This window comes from Vitis vinifera, chromosome 11 (assembly GCF_030704535.1).
Source record: "Vitis vinifera cultivar Pinot Noir 40024 chromosome 11, ASM3070453v1".
Lineage (NCBI taxonomy): Eukaryota > Viridiplantae > Streptophyta > Magnoliopsida > Vitales > Vitaceae > Vitis > Vitis vinifera.
Window position 1 is genome coordinate 12,781,172 of NC_081815.1, and position 20,033 is coordinate 12,801,204.

Below are 20,033 nucleotides of genomic sequence, written 5' to 3' on the forward strand. Positions count from 1 at the left end.
AAACATAGAAGTAGGAGATTTTTTTGGAAAAATTAATCCACAAGCCTTTTCAGATAGGCTAGGACTTCGATATGACAGGTCTGATGAAAGGCAAGTTTGATTTGCTATTATGAAACTTTTTGGACAAGCTAAAATTTGGTAAACACGTGCAGAGAACAACCTTAAAATTTTGGTACGGTCACCAATTGTTCATTGGAACGAGATGAAACAAAAGTTAAAGTAAAACACTTCCTTTATAATTACCAAGATGAATTTTATGATCAACTGACCACTCTTAAGTAAGGAGGCATAACAATTATCAGGATATAAACAAGTTAGAGCTGAAAATTCAGTGTAAGGGAGTTAAAGATCAATGGAAAATTATTTCCCAATAAAGTTGGATTGAGAGCTGGAAGTCACAACCAAATAATAACACACCATCTTTATGATGTTAATCAAGTGTTTCCATTGGCTTTGAGGATAGAAAATTTTGAAACAACCCCTAACTACAAGGTTTTATTCCCAATACAAAGAGACAACAAGAAAATATAACAAAAATGGGAGGGCATTGAGAAAAACCACAATGCAGATTGATTCTAAAGTCAATAATGTTATTGATTCAAAAAACAAAGATCCTACAGGGTAATAATTGATGAGTAGGTAGCAATGAGTATTGTTTTTAAGTGTGGAGAAAGAAAACATATGGCATTGGAATGTTCAAAAAGAAATCTGTGTACCTAAAACACAAGAGATGACAGAGAAGTACAATAATGAAGATATTGACTCCTCCAATGATTCATCTTTTCTTTGAGTTGTTAAATATATTCTTATTGCGCCAAAGCAAATTGGTGAAGATTGGAGGCATCATTCTATATTCCAAATTTTAGAACATTGTAGGAATAAAGCATGTAAGCTAATTATCAATACAAGCACTAGCATGAATGTAGTGTCTGAAGTAACTGTTGCAAGGTTGAAGTTGTCAAGGAAGCCACATCCTCAACCATGCATGGTAGCATGGATCATTAATACTTTTATTCAGGTAACAAAGAATGTTTGGTTCTTATTTCTCCTACATGTTATAATGATTCTATATGGTGAAATGTTATTCCTATGACTATTAAATGTTTTTTACTTGATCGACCTTGCCTCTATAATCGAGATGTGTGTAGCCATGGGAAGGCTAATACATATTCTTTCACATTCAAGGATGAGATATTGTTTTGAAGCCTATGAGTATGGAACAAATGAGGAAACATAAAAACTAGAAGCCAAAAAATGTTGTTAAAATTCAAGAGAAGTTTTTGTTAGTTCATACCAAGGAGTTTGAGAAAGAGAACAAGGAGAATAGTAATGGTTGTCATAACTTTGCAAAAGAAAACAAAGATTCAGCCCTTTTATCACTTCAAGAAGTATCTTAGGAAGAATCCAAGTTGGTGTCTGATTTTTTAGATGTTGCATCACATGATTTACCTAACAGGTTGTCACTATTACCTTACAATGAACATGCTATAGTATGTAATAGGACAATAATGAAGTTAGGAGTAGTTCTAGATGAGCAAGATATTTATGAGAAGATGGAATCGGCTGTCAAAGCAGTGGAGTTGCTGAAATTCCATCAATCACCAATACAATAGGTAAGCTGAATAAGGAGTTGATACAAAAGTTACCTAAAACAAAAGGCTTACCTACTTTTTTTTCTTTTTGATCGGAAACGACAAAGGAATATATTAATAGAAAAAAGAAGTACAAGAGAAGGATGAGGAATCCTCCCACCAAAGAAAACTAGTCTACAAGAAACCGAAAACAAGAAAATACACTGTAATCAGGGATTGAAAAATCGGAAAATATCGCCGATATTTCGAAGAAATATCGGATATCGGGCGGCATCGAAACGATAATCGTCACCGATTATCGATCGACGGAAAAATCGGCAAAAAATCGACAAAATCGTCTATATATCGGCGAAATATCGGTGAAGCACCGATTTATCGGAGAAAAATCGCGAGTGGACTGACGCGCGGAGCAATCGGAGGAGAATTTAAAAAAAATCGCCGAAAATATCGCCGATATTTCGGTATTTTTACAGATTTTTCGGAAAATTTCCCGATATTTCCTACCAATCCAGCCCGCACACAGGATACAAAATCTGGCTCAAAAATCGTGGATTTAGGGTTCGTGAAATTTAAATCCAATGGCACAACAACAAAGAGACCCTTAAAACAGATCCAGAAATCACAGGGAGCAAAAGAAAAGCAAATTTTTTGGTTTTCTTTGGGGGTTTTTAATGGATTTTCTCGGAAATCAAACGAGGATGAATTTTCCCGGAAATCGAATGGAGGATGGATTTTCTTGGAAATCAAACGGGGGTTGCAAAAAAAAATAATATCAATTAGTACCTGCGAGGATTGAGAGTGGCAGAGGAAGATAGGTCCTTTTTAGGAAGTCTCTCGGCTGGAGGGCAACTTCAGAAAAGGGAAGAGAAAAGGGGAATTCTCTTGGCTGGAGGGCAACTTCAAAAGTGGTGTCCCTTTTAATTTTTAGATTTAGTAGAGGTAAAAAAAAAAACCAAATCATGAACAATTTTCCTCTATCCATATAAATAATTATAAATTATCAAATTTTATTTTGATTATTAAATAAATTAATATTAATAAAAAAAAGTTGTTACTATATATTTTTAATAAAATTTTAAAAATTAAATCTCAAATAAAATATTTATATAAATTAATTTAATTTTCATTTAAAATATAATAAAACATGTTTTAAGAAAAATATTTTAAATAAATATTATCTTCAACAAATTGGGTCATCTTCATCTAACAATATAATGAAATCACATTGATATTTTCCTTAATATAAGGACTATTGTAATATCATATGTATTATATTTATGTATAAATTATTTTTATTCAATAAAATCAAATATTTTTTAACTCAATTCTAACTCTATATACTTTCAAAATTCATATATATTATTTTTAAAATTCAGATATCGAATCTACCAATATATCTTTGTTTACGATATTTTTTTTCTTAATTATATATATGTCAATTACACTTATAAGATAACTTTAAAATGTGTATTTTTACTTATTTTATCATTTTTTGAAGTTTTTTCAAGCATTCCTATTAATTTTAAATAATTTTCACTCTATCGATATTTGTGAAAAAATATCCACCGATATTTCTCCGATATTTCCGATATATCCGTAAAATCGAAGTACCGATATATCCGTAAAAACCGATATTTCAATCCTTGACTGTAATAACGAACAACTTCTCTAGGCTAAACCAACCCATCAGAATTACACGCCGCTAACCAATCAAGTTGTAACACAATAAGGGGGGTTCCCTTAAAAACCTTGGAACAAAAAACCCAAAGAGAAGTAAGGAAAAAAATAGAATCCCAAATATTCTTTGAATTCCTTGCTTTATCCTAAAAAATCCTCGCATTTCTCTCCCACCACACAACCCAAATTAAAGTTATGCACGAAGCTTGCCATAAAACTATCCCTCTCCTCGATAAACCAAAGCCACTGTAAGTGATGGATAGCATGTCGGAAATGAAGGCTTACCTACTTTTTAAGCTCGGTGTTAGTATGGTTAGTTGTTTGCATTTGGCTAAAGAATGTCAATGACAGAGATGATGACTACTTTCTTTCAAAGGCTTTGGAAATCATGTAAAGGCCATAGGGTATTGCAAGGCTTAGTATGATTTGACCAATTTGCCCGGAAAGGAATACAATGATCTTTGCCTATACTAGAAGGACAATGGATGCAGTTTGGGACTTATTTTACTCTTCTTCCTCTGTTTTTGCCTAACCTTATATTATTAGACTAGTAGCTTTTGCAAGTCAAGGAGGTTGGCCAAAAATAATTCAGAAGTACGGCTAGTGCCAATTGAAGGAGTGGTTAAATTGAACTTTAATGGATGTGCTTCGGGCACCCTAGGGCGACTTGGGATAAGCGGTATCCCAAATTTTGAACAAGAATTAAAAAGCTGAAGTGCACAATGAATTATTTGGGGATATCAGGCAATGGGAAGGAGACTGGCAAAGGAGGTTGGGACTTAATACCAATTTGTAAATGAAGGTTAAAAGTATCTCTTGGAATGTTGGGGGGTGAGGGGTGAATGACAATGATAAGAGGAAAATCATTAAGTCCTTAATTCAATCTCAAAAAGCAGACTTGATATGCTTGCAAGAAACAAAAGTACAGATGATGTCTAGGGATTTAGTTAGGTGTCTATCTCTTTTCCGAAGTGAGGGGGACTCTCTATCTTCTACTCCTTTCTATGGGGCTATAAGGAAGGCTCGTCGGGAGGTAGGGTTGATCTGCAAGGATGATATGTAGCCGATGGATAGGGATGACTGTAGACCCTCCATTTTGTCCTCTTAGCGCATGTCTTATTAGATGTTCATTTGATACTTTACAACAATTCCTTTATGACCCGTTACTACTCATGTAGCCTACCTTTTCTGAGTCATCTTGGAGACTTCGGTTGAAGGATTTATCTAGCCCCTTGTTGTGACCTTGGCCGCCCTTCGAGTTTAGATTAGGCTTTGCTTAGACGCACTTTAGGTTAGATTCCACTTAGTTCATCCTAGCTCACTTAGGCACTTTCAAACTCATTTTTTGCATGGTTCACATAGTTGCATGGCCTGCATAGTTTGTATATGCTTGATTTCTTATTTATTTATTTATCTATTTATTTTATTTTATTTAGTTATTTTTTATATTTTTTTATTCATTTATTTATTCATTTTTAGAAAATTGCATGAGATTTAATTTTTTTTAGTTTTTCCTATATATGCATGTTTTTATTTTTTTTCTTTTTACTTTCTTAAGTTTGCATGATTTCTTTTCTCTATTATATTTTAAGGTTTCCAACATGTAATCCTTTTTGGTGTTTTGCATGAAAATCCGATGGCATTAAGTTGAATGAGGGAGCATCTGTGATCTTTAACAAAAGAGAGTTGTTATCGATCTACCATAATAGCACTCCCCAAAATTTGGCAAGTATGAGAGGCACACTATTGAAAAAAGGAAGAGTCATGCACAGAGAATCTCCATGCACAACCACATCCCCATATTCCCATACTCGTTCTTGGATTTTAATCCTACTTTCCTATTTCTTCCAATATTCTCTACAACCATAATATAAAAATAAAATAAAAAATAAAAAATAAAAAGGAAAAGATAGTCCACGGGGATGGAGGTGGAGAGATGTAGATTATGGGGCTGTGAGAAAAAAAAATAAAAGTGGAGAACCAAGGGAAAAGCAAAGGGAAGAGATATGAGGCGACGGACCAGTGGGGATCTTCTCGCCAGAAGGGGACGTTTCCAGGTACGTTTGTTGTAGACTCCTTCATGCCCATCACCTTCTTGCTATACATTAATCTTCGCTGGGATTTTGAGTTTCGTTTGGATGCTTGGGCGTAGAATGACAGAGGCTATATGTTTGTTTGCATTGGTAATAGATTGCTTATATAGTTGTTGTGGTTGATCTCTTTCTTTGGAGTTCTCTAGTTCTGGTTTGGGGTTAAAAGGCTCTGTTTTTTTCTATTTACTGTGCGATATATGAGGATTGTGGTTCTCTTTTTGTATTTGAATCTGCTTATACTCCTCCCACCAACTTGAGTCCATTGAATAAAATATGAAATGTGGCTTCCATTGGTTCTTCCTTTTTTGTTTATTTTCTCTGTGCTCTGTTTTTCCTCAGTTTTCTGTGGTTATTTTGAGTGTTTCCAGCCATGTGTGTGTCACTAATCGATGACGCTAGGGAATGGCTTCTTAATGCTGTTAAAACTTGATACCCAAATTTGGAAGAAGAAAGTAGGCTCAGTGGTTTCTCATTCAACTACCGTTTCATAGGAAAGATTGCTTGGCACCGATCGAAGCATCTGTTACTGGAGAATGTGGGAAGTAGAATAGGGGTGGAAGAGCAGAGGAGAGGTGAAGCATGGATAGTTTTGTCAATTTTTGGAGAAGTTCTGCCAGCAGTGAGGTTGATTAGTTTTGATGCCAATGAAGGCATCAGCATGAGTTCTGGTGCGTTTGGGAGTGCAGCATGGAAATCTGATCCACCCCGGGTTTTCCGGAAATTATAGAGCTCAAACTAAAGGCTGCCATGGTGAGCAAGTTGGTTATGATGGTTGACTTAGAGAGCTGTCATTCACTTACAAGGACTAATGCAGGGTATGGTCTTCGGGAGACATTGTTTATTGTCTATTTGGTGAGCTGGAGGTTTATCAAACCAAGAGAAGAACATGATGACCATGAAATCAATTACATGTTCATAATTTTGGGGCATAGGGAACAACACAGAGAAGGTCCTCCCCACGTATATGATCCATGCATGCATGGCCACCTGAAGTTTTCGCAAAGTCCCCCCATCCAAATCCCTCTTCCATCAAATCCAAATCCCAAGCTAAACAAATTCATGCCTAAAACCTCAGGACAAGCCCACCAACTCCCTATCCTTCATAGTCACCACCTTCAACTTATCTCCAACACCATATCCGCCACCCTCAACTCGTCTCTAACACCATACGTGGAACCATCAGTCTGTCCCCCATCGCCATACTCCACAATCACTCCTTGCACCCCCTACCTCTAACTTCAAACTCATCATACTCCCTCCAAGTTCTTCACTTTCCTTTCCCTCTATAATATGCTCCTCAGATAACAACCATCAACCAATCAGGACACCCTCTGGGACGACCTCACTTGTTCACATACCCCCACTTGACATGATCAGGAATAAAGATGGCATCCCATCTTGCCATCGGCAATCCAACCTCTCTTATGTCTGAATTCCCAAGCCCACTAATCCGCATCCACAAACAAAAATGTTGCGTTTCGTTTCCTGCTCTAAAATTTAAAGGCGGATAGTTCATTGACACGAGCACGTTTCCCACATCTAGGAAGGACTGTGTGGACTGGAACTATGAGGATACTAGAAGTCTTGTCCATTCACATATAAGGCAGACCAAGAAACTAGTTTCTGAAGATCGGTCTATGAAGAAACTGACAGTTTTTGGCTACAGGTGTTGATTCTACTGAAACTGTGGAGATTTAGATGAATATGCTAGTCCTAAAAATGAAGTTCCTATGCATGAATTATCTAACAGCTATGGGAGTTTGTATGGGGTATCATGCCAAATGTTGGTGGGCCATGAGAGAAGGTTCTTGATGTTCAATGGAGCAATTGGGAAGGAACAAATGGGGTGGTTGGACTGGTGCACTTCAGGATGCAACAAAGTTAAAACAGAAGGTAGTTGTCAGTTGCTATCTGCCTTTAGATCCCAATAGATTGCCCTCAGAGCCGTCCTGAAGCGTCTTCCAGGCTCCGATGTCTTTGGGTTTACAGATGCTTATGGTAACAGGTTAACGTTTTCTGATTCTGATCCAATGAAGGGTATTGGTGGTTCCCTCTCTGGTTATGCTGCTTTAGTAGATAGTAATGGGAAATCAGTGCCAAGAATTGTTTATGGAGTTGCTATCTGCAATATAATTAATATCGCACAATTTGCAAAATCATGAGATTGCATTCAAACTTGAACCCTGGGAGGATTCAGATAACATCCAGAAAACACTTGGAGCATTTACGGAGCAGGTTGTTTCCTGCTTACAATTGGTAAACTTCAGGAGAAATAGGGAAATTGTGCTGATCAGTATCAAGGAAAGAGCAGTTTACACAATGCCATTAAGAGTTACGCAGGAAGCGGAAAATAAGCAAGTTGTGCAGATCAGGTGCTATAGACCTTATTTGTATTGATTTTGTTTCAGCTCTCATGTCATGCACTGAGATTGAAGGTGAAATTGAGACAATGGCAAAGCAAGAAATGAAGGGGAGGAAAAATCTGATACTCAAACTCTACTGACAAGCTGATTGATGGTAAAAGTGATCATTACTGTAAAAGCTTATATAGGCCAAAATCCTTGCCAAATCCCAACAAAGTGCTGAACTCACTAGCCTGGTTGATTGGCACCAATGCTGGCAAGTTTTGGAGCATTCGTACCACCTTTAAAGAACCCTTGATACGGTATGTTGTGGCTGGAGGCCTGGAGTCAGTTCTTCATGCATAAAACAACAATGGCAATTTTGTGCACCAGTGAAGAGGGCAAATTCAAACTACTCTTCTGCAAAGGAACTGGTACGGATCCCAGAACTTGTTCCTGAGTTGTGTTTAATGGGTGCAGAATTTAATTTAAGGACCAACGCATGCGAATACAAGGAGAAGACTATTTGGTTTGAAGACCAGAAGGTGGTTCATGGTTTAACTAAGGGAAATGTGAAGCATGTTGAGAGGCAGCTAGGTTATGTTCATACTATTATTTTCATGGGTTTCTTATGGATCAGTTTACATGACCCATGACAAGGGATCATTAATGGGTAGCAGAAATGGTTGTGGAGTTTGACATTGGAGTATCACGGGAATAAGAGAATGGAAGAACGGCTTCAGTTGGTTCTATCTTGTCATCCTTTAAGTGTGCTGGAAGTATCAAAAAGCATTGAATCTAGAGAAGTCTTCCATCAACAGAATCAAGTCAATCAACCTTCTTTCTCGACACAGCCAAGTATGACATGGAAGGAAAGAAAGATGAAGGAGTTAGCACTACGGTTCTCCTAGGGCCCTGCTATTTGGAACAGCAGCACGTGGACTGCCTTCAACTGCCTTGACTCCATTTGATGGTCCTGATGATCATGAATTTGCTTCTGAACAATATGTGGTGGGGATGGCCTTTGATGACAGTGAAAATGCTCAAGGCCAATGACCCTTCAGGAGTTTTAGGATGTCCAAGTTTGGCAAGCTGTTGGATTATGATTTTTAAGAGAGCAGCGACAATTCCTGGTGTGAACATGGTTCATACCCTATTCTGCCCTATTGTACATACCGTTTCTGGAAAGTCACTGATAGCCAGCATGCAAGCTAACCCTCATTTTCAATGAACTTTAAAAAACCGTATGAGTTTGAATCGAAGATTATGAAATTCATGGGTCCTGTTCTAGGTTCAGTTTTAGAAGCTACAAATTTGAGGAAGAATGTCACTTGAGATACAAGCTCAAGAATCTTGTGTATTCGAATACAAATGATAAGTCTCGGGCATAAGTAGTAGAAACCCTCCATAATATCAAGGGTAGAATTTTTGGAGACATGTTAAGGGTTCTACGCCACATGGCTTTGGCTCTCTATAAGAGTCATGATTCAGAGGGCTTTTATGTCAAGCAAAAGGCCAACTCGGAAAAGCTACTGCCCATTTTACTCACTCACTGCAGACCGAGAAGTCATTCAATGATGGGGCCTAATGGTATACTGTTTGCTATTACATGCATTATTGAGAGTTTTATGACTGCATCTACACAGCACGGCCTTCCAATAGCTTCAGAGAAGAAACTCTAATTAACGAAGTCATACTAAAGATCCCAAAGAACAACAGAATGCTCTTGAAATCAGACAGAAATATATCAAATTCGCTGCACCACTGGAAGACTACATTGCCTAGAATCTTATTAAGCATGTTACCTATCTTTCCCACACAGCGAAAGGTTCCGACGCAGCATTGATGAGTTATACAAGCAGGTTGATTTTAAGAAAGATGATAGCAAGAGTTGCGGTTCCTTTTATGAGAAGAGATTTTGTAATTGTGCTATAGGTGGTGAGCAAGTAGGATGATGCACCTGACACTGTGATCAATCATATACAGGTTTTGTTCTTTTGTCCGGCCAAGAGACCAACTGCTTCAAAATTCTGAAACTGTTATGGGATCCGTAGAGCTTTTGATGGGGAAATGGATCCTTTTCCCACTTCTTTTAAGAGAGCTTTTGCCAAAGAGGACGATTATAACTCACTGTTGGGCCTCCTTCAGCACAGCGAATCTTGAAAAGCAGAGGAAAAAATTGTATTCCTAGGTTCAATTGTCAGCACATAAACTGAGATTAATTAGCATAGTCACAGGTTCTGGAATAAGGTCTCTAATAGAACTTAAAATGGTTGGAGTCATGGCACTGCTACTGTTATTGGTTTTTGGGAGAAACAATAGTAGGCTGCTGAAGCGTGCAATTTCGAACTCCTATGCTCACACTGATTTTACAGAGAGCCCGACTGCCATGCTATTTTCCTTGTTCTAATCACATCAGAGACTCAGGGATGATGTCTGAAAGCTTCAGAATCAGCCAGAGGACTAAACTGGTCCTTTTATAGCAATCTCATTGGTGCCCCCCTCCACTCTCAGACTAGAGAATAACTTTAAAATGCCAGGCATGTACGGAACAGGAATTGCAGCTGCTCTATTAGTTCAAATCTCCCTAGCTAGCATCAGCAACAATATCTCACACTCTGATGACCTATGCACTGTCTGGGGTGCCCACATTATCTCAACACCCGACTATGTCACCAACTCATATAACTAGTGTTTGAGAAAATCCAGAAAAATGGCAAGGCAACAAATCAAGGTGGCAGCAAAGAGTCAGACACGGATTAGAACCGAAAGATCAATGATGTTTTCTCTGGTGAAGTCAGGTTCCAATTGCTTTGTTGTCGCTGATCAATCAGAAATGCAGGTTGAGCTCGAATTCACCAAACCGGGAACTACAGACTTTGAGAGTACTTCAGTAATTGTGACCCTACACCAAAGATTGGAGAGTTTAATTCCTAAGCTTGTGTCATCGTCAATAAGATTATCAATTCAATTGCAACTCCGACTGAGAGAGATGAAATGTTGGCTGCTTTTCATGGATCAATCACTACAGTTCACTAGTCTACTAAAAGCTCCTCTAAGATGAGAAACAAACAGTTTTCACTGCAAATCAAGTGATCAAGATGCTACAGACATGTTCTTCTGGTTCTCTATACTGTAATTATGCCTGTTCAACAGGAATTAATGCCAAAATTGCAGGAAATGAGTCTGGACGCAGGAAGTTTCAAGGAAATGGATAGGGCACGGGAACACAGTGATGCAAAGCACTTGAATGCACACAAGAGAGCAGAAAGGGTAAATTCGGAGAAAATAACAGCAGCGCCTGCTATCACCAATAATGCAGTCACAGTCACATCCCCAGGCTGTACTCTGAAAGTGGCCACTCTGGTGCACACTAACCTCTTCCTTTTGCACCCCTATTGTTTTCCTCGTGATTTTACATGTTTTGAATTGTGTTTTCAAAATCATTTTCATCCAAATAACCCTGATTTTAGAGAATCACCTTTGGACCTTCTTTAGGTGATAAAATCCAGATTTCAATAACCTTTTGCTGCCATTATTCCTTTGGGCATGCATTTTCACTATTTTCTTGATTTTCTCGATTTTCAACAGACATGAATAAATTTCATGGTTCCAAGTAATGGAGCTCATAGAATCAACTCATGCAAAATTAATTAAGGCCTTGGTGGGAGCCCGACATCCATGATATTTTCTTCAATATTGTTTGTTTGATATTTAATTGATTGTGATTCCTCTTTGTGATACATGAGATTGTTTTACATTTGCTACTGAACTAACCTTGTTTCCCATTTTAGCGCTCAGCTCACCGTCCAGGTACGCTCTCTACCACCCCACTTGCAAAAATCTAATAAATATGCATGTCATTGCCCTTGCTTGGTGTCATACTTGACTGTCTTGATATTTGTTTGATTGTTTGATTATCTTTGATAAAAATGCATGTTGTGTGTCATATTTCTGAACTAACTTTGATGTCTTGTGATAACGCTTAAGAAGCAATCCGAGTACACACCCTAACTCTTCTTTATTAATTTGATTTCTTATTTGGCATGTTGTTTCAAAATCACCTTAGCTTACCTAGGTACCTTCAATTAATTGATTAATTGTCACATTTCCCTCCACTAGGCCAGTAGAGACCTCTTTAGGGCTTAGAGGGGTGCTACTTCTTTGAGGTACCTTCCCAATAAGTAACCTGATCCCCGGACCTAAACTCAAGTTCTCCAAAGACACGCTTTTCCAAAATTTTGAAGTCACTTCTTTAGGGTTTTCTTTCGTGTTTTATTTTCCCTTTTAAAATAAAACAAAATAAGTGGCGACTCCGACTTTTTCAAAAACTAATTTTTCACCATAAAAAAACGAATCTCGCCGATGAGTGGGGACACACGTAAGAAATGCGGGTCCACAATGACTTGTCGATGGTAGAAGATGTGAGAAATGGTCCCCTTTCCATGATCTTGAAAGATGGGTCGAGGGTGAATCTTCAGTCAAATTGTGTAGCAATGGAATTGAGTCTATCAGTTGGGAAGGAGGAAGAGACTTACCTTATAAGGGAGGGAAGTGCCTTTAGCAGATTAATGGCTTTTAGCAAAGTTTTAGGGCTTCCAGTGGATGGTTATGAAGAGGAAATTTTAAGCCTCTTGGAAAAATTAGAAATAAGAATGGGAAGACAGTAAGGCAGGTGACCAAAAAGGCTAAGGCGAGCAGTTCAAAGTTGGAGAGGGAGCTTTGGAAATTGGAATGCTCAGTTAGTTACAAGACCGATTACAGGTGTGAGAGAGGAAAGAGGATAATTTTTGGGGATTTAGTCAGGGTAAGTTAATGAAGCTCAAATTATTTCGTAGAATGTTAGAGGGATTAATGAGGGGAATAAACATAGCATTATTAAATCTTTGATCCGCTTGTACTCGACGGATCTAGTATGTCTTCAAGAAATTAAGGTTCGACAGATAACAGCCAAAATGGTGAGGAGCCTAGGTGTGGAGCAGTGAATACTAGAGGTCAAGCAGGGGGTATTGTGGTGTTTTGGGATGAACGGGTGTTGGAGCTTCTTGAGATAGAGGTAGGTGCCTTCTCAATGTTGTGCCGTTTTAGAAATTGTGAGGGCAGTTTTGTGTGGATGTTTTTGGGTGTTTACGGTCCTATTCTCGTTAATGAGAGGAAAGATTTTTGGGTTGAGTTGGGTGCTATTAGAGGTCTGTGGAGGGATCCTTAGCGTATTTGAGGAGATTTTAATGTGGTAAGATTTCCAACAGAAATGAGGGGTTCTTCGAGAATGTCAGTTACAATGAGACGTTTTTCAGAGGTTACAGAGGAGCTGGGCATTAAAGACCTTACCCTTTCTAGAGGCGAGTATACGTGGTGTGGTGGCTTAAACAACAGTTCAGCTTGTAGGTTGGATCGTTTCCTAGTATCTGATGATTGGGAAGACCAGTTCAATGGAATGGTTTAGAAAATCCTACCAAACCCAGCCTCTGATCATGCTCCAATATTGTTGGACGGGGGAAGGATTAGAAATGGAAAATTTTCATTCAAATTTGAAAATATGTGGTTAAAGGAGGAAGGGTTCAAGGACCTCATAAGGTGCTGGTGGGAGGGATAGAGTGTCTAAGGGTCTCACAGTCATATTTTGGCAGGTAAGCTCAAAAGTCTGAAGCAGGATCTCAAAGTGTGGAACAGGGAGGTTTTTGGGAATGTGTCCACCAAAAATCGTGAGGCTTTGGAACAATTAGGTCAGTGGGATGCAAAGGAAAGAGATAGAGCCCTCACAGTGGAGGAGTTTGAGGAGAAAAGGAGAGTGGTAGATGAGTTCAAAAAATGGGCAAATTTGGAGGAGATTTTCTGATGGCAAAAATCAAGAGAGATATGGCTAAAAGAAAAGGATAAAAATACTATATTTTTCCATAAAATGGCAAACGCTCATAGAAGGAAGAGTTTTTGGAAAAGCTAAGGGTAAATGGTGTTTGTCTAGAGGGGGAGAATAGTATTAAAGAGGGAGTGGCAAGAGCTTTTCAATTGTTGCTTTCTGAGACAAGGGAGTGGAGGCCACGTATGAAGGGGTTGACGTTTAATTCTTTGTCACCTGCAGATTCAGCAGCCTTAGAGGTTCATTTTTCTGAAAAGGAGGTTTTTTCTGCCTTGTCTAGCTTGTGTGGAGATAAAGCCCTGGATCCGGATGGTTTTACTTTGGCATTTTGGTAGGACTACTAGGATGTTGTAAAAGACAAGGTCTTGGGTTTTTTTGGTGACTTTTGTGAGTCAGGTTGCTTTGAGAGAAGTTTAAATGCTATTTTTATGGTTTTGGTGCCTAAGAAAGGGGGAAGGGGGGGGGCGCTGAAGAGTTAAAGGACTTTAGGTCTATCAGCTTGGTTGAGGGATTGTACAAGCTATTAGCAAAAATTCTAGTTAATAGACTCAAAAGGGTGGTGGACTCTTTGGCCTCAGATTTTCAGCATGCTTTTGTGAGGGGGAGACAAATTTTAGATGTAGTTTTGATAGCTAATGAGGCTATAGATTCTAGACTCAAAGCTAACTTGAGAGGCTTGCTTTGCAAGTTAGATATAGAAAAGGCGTATGACCATGTTAACTGGAACTGTGTTATAGCGATGATGGATAAAATGGGTTTCGGCTCCAAGTGGTTGGGTTGGAATAGATGGTGTATTTCTACGGTTCATTTCTCTATTTGGTCAACGGCTCTCCTTCTGGTTTCTCCAGCAATTCTAGAGGGTTGAGGCAAGGAGATCCTTTGTCTCCTTATTTGTTTATTTTGGTGATGGAGATTCTTTCCTGTTTGATCTCAAGGGCTAAGGATGGTGGTTTCATTGAGTCTAAGTTAAAAGGAGGAATGTTGCAGGGGAAATGGTATCTCATTTGTTCTTTACAAATGATACTCTCATTTTTTGTGATGAAAGTAAGGAAAACTTAGAGTATTTCAATTGGGTTTTTATGTGGTTCGAGGTATGCTCAAGTTTTAAGATTAATTTGGAGAAAAGTGAATTGATTCCTGTTGGGGAGGTTCCAAATTTGGAGGAGCTTGCTAAGGTTTTAGGGTGTAAGGTGGGTTCTCTTCCTTCCACTTACTTAAGCCTCCCCTTGGTGTTCCTTACAAGTCTAGTAAGGTATGGGAAGGTGTGGAGGAACGGTTCTAAAAAAGGCTTGCTTTGTGGAAGAGACAATATTTGTCAAAAGGTGGAAGACAGATGTTGATTAAGAGCACTTTATCTAGTTTGCCCATATACTTTATGCTCCTTTTTGTTATCCCTAAAAGAGTGGCGACCAGATTGGAAAAGATTCAAAGAGATTTCTTATGGGGAGGAGGGGAGTTGGAGAAAAAGCCTCATTTGGTTAATTGGTCGATTGTGTGTTTGGAAAAGCATAATGGGGGATTGGGTTTTAAAAGTCTTCATCTCTTCAACAAGGCTCTCTTAGGTAAATGGTCTTGGAGATTTGTGAAGGAAAGGAACCCTCTTTGGAAACGGGTAATTGTTGGTAAGTATAGGATGCAGGAGGGGGAGTGGTGCACTAAGGAGGTGAGAGGGAGGTATGGTGTAGGAGTTTGGAAGTCAATTAGAAATGGTGGGAGGTTTTCAAAGATAAAACAAGGTTTCAGGTTGGCTCAGGAAATCGGGTAAAATCTTGGAAAGATAGATGGTGTGGGGATGTCTTTGAGAGATGAATTCTCAGGTCTTTATGCTATAGCTTCCTTTAAGGATGCTTGGGTGATAGATGTTTGGGATGGGGATAGTTAGGGACTGAGGTTCATTAGACAATTCAATGATTGGGAGTTAGAGGAGGTTGATGCCTTTTTCGAGAGGTTGCATAGCTACTCCATCGATTCTAGTACTTTTGATACCATGGTTTGGTTGGAGACTAAGGATGGTGATTTTTCAGTTCAGTCCTTTTACTCCTCTTTGGCAAGTAGAAGAGTGGAGCCTTTCTCATACGGCACAGTGTGGAATTCTTGGGCCCCTGTTAGAGCTAGCTTTTTTGCTTGGGAGGCAACTTGAGCTAAGATTTTGATACGAGATCAACTTAGACAGAGGGGTTGGAAGATGCCAAATAGGTGCTACATGTGCAAGGCTGAAGAGGAAACGGGAGATCATTTACTTTTGCATTGTCTGAAAGCAAGTACATTGTGGCAGCTGGTTTGTGCTCTTTTTCACATACAGTAGGTGATGCGTTCTTCGGTGAGGGGGGGTGCTTCTAAGTTGGAATGGTGTACCGGTTGGCAAGAAAAGGAAAAAGGCTTGGAAAGTTGCTCCTCTTTGCATTTTTTGGTCCATTTGGAGGGAATGTAATAGGAGAGCTTTTGAGGACAAGGAATGCTTAGATCAATCTTTTAAAAGTTATTTTTTGTACCTATTTTGGGATTGGGTTAGAGCGTACATAGGAGATAGCATTACTTCTTTAATAGAATTTGTGGATTGGTTAGGTTCCCCGTAGGGTGCAGTTGTATTATCACCCCTATTGGTTTTTTGTATATATATACATCGTGTATACCTTTTCTTTAATACAACACACATTTTACTTATCTAAAAAAAAACTTGGTAGGTAGATTGTATAAAGTCCTAGCAAAGGTCTTAGCTACGAGACTAAGTTAATGATGGGCAAGGTGATTTCACAATCACAAAATGCTTTGTGAAAGGTAAATAGATTCTTAACACAGTGTTAATAGCAAATGAGGTCATGGACTCTTTGCTAAAGGATAATGCTTCCAGCGTGCTAGGTAAGTTAGACATTGAAAAGGCATACAACCATGTGAATTAGAATTTTTTTATATCAGTTCTTGAAAAGATAAATTTTGGTTGAAGGTGGATAGGATGGATTAAATGGAGCATTTCCTCTACAGGTTTCTTCCAAAGCTTTAAAGGTTTAAAGAAAGGGGACCCTTTGTCTTTGTATTTATTTGTTGTGGATATGGAGACTCTAAATTGTCTTCTCAAAAGGGCTATGGAGGGTGGGTATATTTCAAGGGTAAAGGTGAAAAGGAGAGGCGATGAAGGGGTGAAGGTGTCTCATTTGTTGTTTGCAAATGATACTCATGTTTTTTGTGAGGCTTCCCAAGATCAAATGGTTCATTTATGTTGGTTGCATTGCACATGGTTTGAAGCTTGTTAGGCTGAAAGTGAACTTGGAGAAAAACAAGTAGATTCCCATTGGTAGTGTGGAACAAGTTAACAAGTTGGTTTCAGATTTATGGTGCAAAGAAGGTAGTCTTCCTTCTACCTATCTAGGGTTGCCTTTAGGTGCTCCGTTTAAATCAATGGCAATTTGGGATAGGGTGGAAGAGAGGTTTCATAAAAGACTCTTTTTGTGGAAAGGCAATTCATCTCTAAAAAGGGAGACTGACTCTAATCAAGAGCACTTTATCTAGACTTTTTTTGTCTTTATTCCATATTTTGAGGACAATCAGATTGAGAATGGAGAAAATTCAGAAGAAGTTCCTATGGGGAGGTGGAGGGGTGGAGAAAAAGTTACATCATGTGAAGTGGTCCACAGTGTGCATCTTTTTTTGTTAAACAAGGCGCTTTTGTGCAAATGGAATTGGAGGTATGCAACTGAAAGAGGGACCTTTTGGACACAAGTAATTAGTGGCAAATATGGGGAGGAAAAGGGTGGGTGGTGGTCCCATGAAGTTAGAGATGGATATGGAGTCGGGCTTTGGAATCCATTAGGAAGGAACGGAATACTTTCCTGGATAGTTTTTCTTTTGTGGTGGGCAATGGGAGGAGGGTGAAGTTTTGGATGAACATATGGTGTGGGGATGAACCATTGTATGTTTCCTTCTGTTCTTTATATGCTATAGTTGTTCTAAAAGAGGCATGGGTGGCAAATCTTTGGGTTTAGATAGGGGAGAGAGGCCATTGGAACCCTTGTTTCTAACCTTTGAATCATTGGGAAGTGGACAAAGTCAAGGATTTATTTGTAAGGTTGCGAGGAAAGGCAGTTGATTACAAGATGGTGTGGATGAACTTGTACAATAATAAATGTCATTTTTGAACTAAGGGGTGTGGTTGCATTTTCAAAGCAAGTAGTTTGGAATTCGTGGGTCCCTTCCAAAATTAACTATTTTGCATGGGAAGCTTCTTGGGGTAAAGTTTTGACTTTAGATCAACTTTAAGAAAGAGAGTGGTCTCTGGTCAATAGATGTTTTCTTTGCAAAGAAGGGGGAGAATTCATAGATCACATCCTCCTCCATTGTTTACTGGTGAGGAGCCTTTGGCAGTTGCGGTCTGATCTATAGGTATCCATTAAGTGCAAGTTGCTATGGCTAAGGAGGCTCTTTTAAGGTGGCACGGTTAGTTTGTGGGAAAAAAGGTAAAAAGGTATGAAGAGTAGCTCCTTTATATATATCTTTTGGACGATTTGGAAAGAAAGGAATCTTCAGTCATTTGATAATAAGGAGCATTCAACTCATTTTTTGAAGATGTTCTTTCTTAGAAATTTGTTTACTTGGGTATAGAAGTACATAGGAATAGATCTGTCTTTATTAGATTTTGTTGAGTGGTTGGGTTCTTGTTAACTGAGGGTGTTGTTGCTAGGGCTCTTTCTTGTCTTTTGTATACATCCCATGCACTTTGGTGTGTCTTAGTGGCGCTTTTCATTTTTTAATGAAAGCGGTTTTATCTATCAAAAAAAAAAAAAAAAACCTTGTATCAGGCATAGAACTTTGATTTGAAAAGTCTTAGATTTGTTCACAATGAAGCTAAATGATAACATCTAGATGTCTATAGATGATGGGGATGTTGTCCTCAATCAATAGAATTAGTTACCAACAAACCAGAAGACAATTTTTACATGGATACAGAATGAAGAAAAAAAAAATGAACTCTTACCATGTACAAAGGAAATCATTTAGAATTTTACATTGTATGGTTTTGAATCAAAAGAATATTCCATGCAACAAGAAAAACTCTATGATGTTAAGACATTGCTTGGAGGAGTTATGAGCTAGGATGACAGACCTAAATAAGAATAATAAGCAGATTTCCTGGCAAAGATGCTTCAACATTAAAGCAAGGGGAAAACAATTACCCTCCTTGATTTAATTTCATTTTGGGTGGAAAGCTGCTTAGGTGTGGCTTACCACCATTTCTTTCTTGAAGGGCTTCTCATTCTTCCTTGTTGTACTATTTTTATTGTTCAATAAATACCTATTTCTTGTGGTTGCTTATTTAAAAAGTTATAGCCAAAAAATAAAAATCAAAAATCAAAACCAAATAATATAGTATTAAAAAGATCTGTAAAGTGTTTCTAATAGGGATGAGGCCTCGGAGGTCTACTCAAGTAAGGAATGTATAAATAGAATGATTTAACACACATTTTACAAACTTTGCAACTTTCAATTGTGAAACTCCATTGTTTCTCTTCCAAATGAGACTCCAAAAAGGCCTTACCAAGGCTCTAAAGTTATCGTATCTTTTTTTTTTCTTTCTCACTTTTTTCTCCCTGTTGCCATAACTTGACTCCTTGTTCCCCTCCTTAATCCTAAAAGGGTGAAAATCTCTCCCACCTAATTTGATTGTAGGCAACTACCTCAGGATTGTCCTACATCAATTTCATATGAACTAAATACCAGTTGTAAAACATTATCATGTTATCAATTTCAATCTAAAAAGATGGTAGCAAATACTAACAACAATATAGCAAGGAAATCTACCTATAAACAAGTAGGGCAACATATAGGGTACCCTCTAAGGTTTCTTGCTTGCATCATCCACTTTCATCCTTCCTAGCCTTTTCAATAACTTTATTAACATCCTACTCTTTTAAACCTATCTGTTGAATTTGCTATCTATTTCATACTTCCATTGTTGTTACACTGACTCTCTATATAGCCAGTGGCTCGTGATTCCAAACATTCGGTTCACGTATTTCAGCAGAGAGTATGAAATTATGTGTAAATTTTTTAGTACACAACGTTTAACATCTAAAACCTCTCTAGGGTTTCTTCCATATTTCTAAAAAATGCTGAAAGCCCAAGCACAAGGTGATATAAAGGATGTAAAAGGAAAACATATATATTTAAAAGCTTAAAAGCCTAACTTTTGATAGCAACAAAAATATAAGTTCAACCTTGGCACATAGGTTTCGTGCTTGATTCCAATCGATTTCATGATATGGAACAGTATAGAGCTCCTTCCTCAAAGACAATACTGTAGGTGTGAGAGGACCAACAAACCTCTTCCCATATAAGTATGACATAGGCAAATAAACCATCCTGCAGTGACACCACATCCTTCCTGCACAAATTGGAAAAAATTCTTCTCCATTTCTTGGACAGAGTAGGAAAATTTGAAAATTTACAAGTTCACTAATTAATTTCCAACCAAATA

General features: G+C 38.2%; 1 protein-coding gene across 2 annotated transcripts in view; it reads right to left on the reverse strand.

The window, feature by feature from the left end:
- Positions 1–20,033, reverse strand: part of LOC100243389 (cycloartenol Synthase) — a 56,101-nt gene that overhangs the window by 23,406 nt on the left and 12,662 nt on the right. For both annotated transcript variants that reach the window (XM_019223004.2, XM_002264253.4), the window contains exon 7: positions 19,774–19,940. In XM_019223004.2, the coding sequence (XP_019078549.1) occupies positions 19,774–19,940 (167 nt within the window). The remainder of the gene's footprint in view (positions 1–19,773; positions 19,941–20,033) is intronic.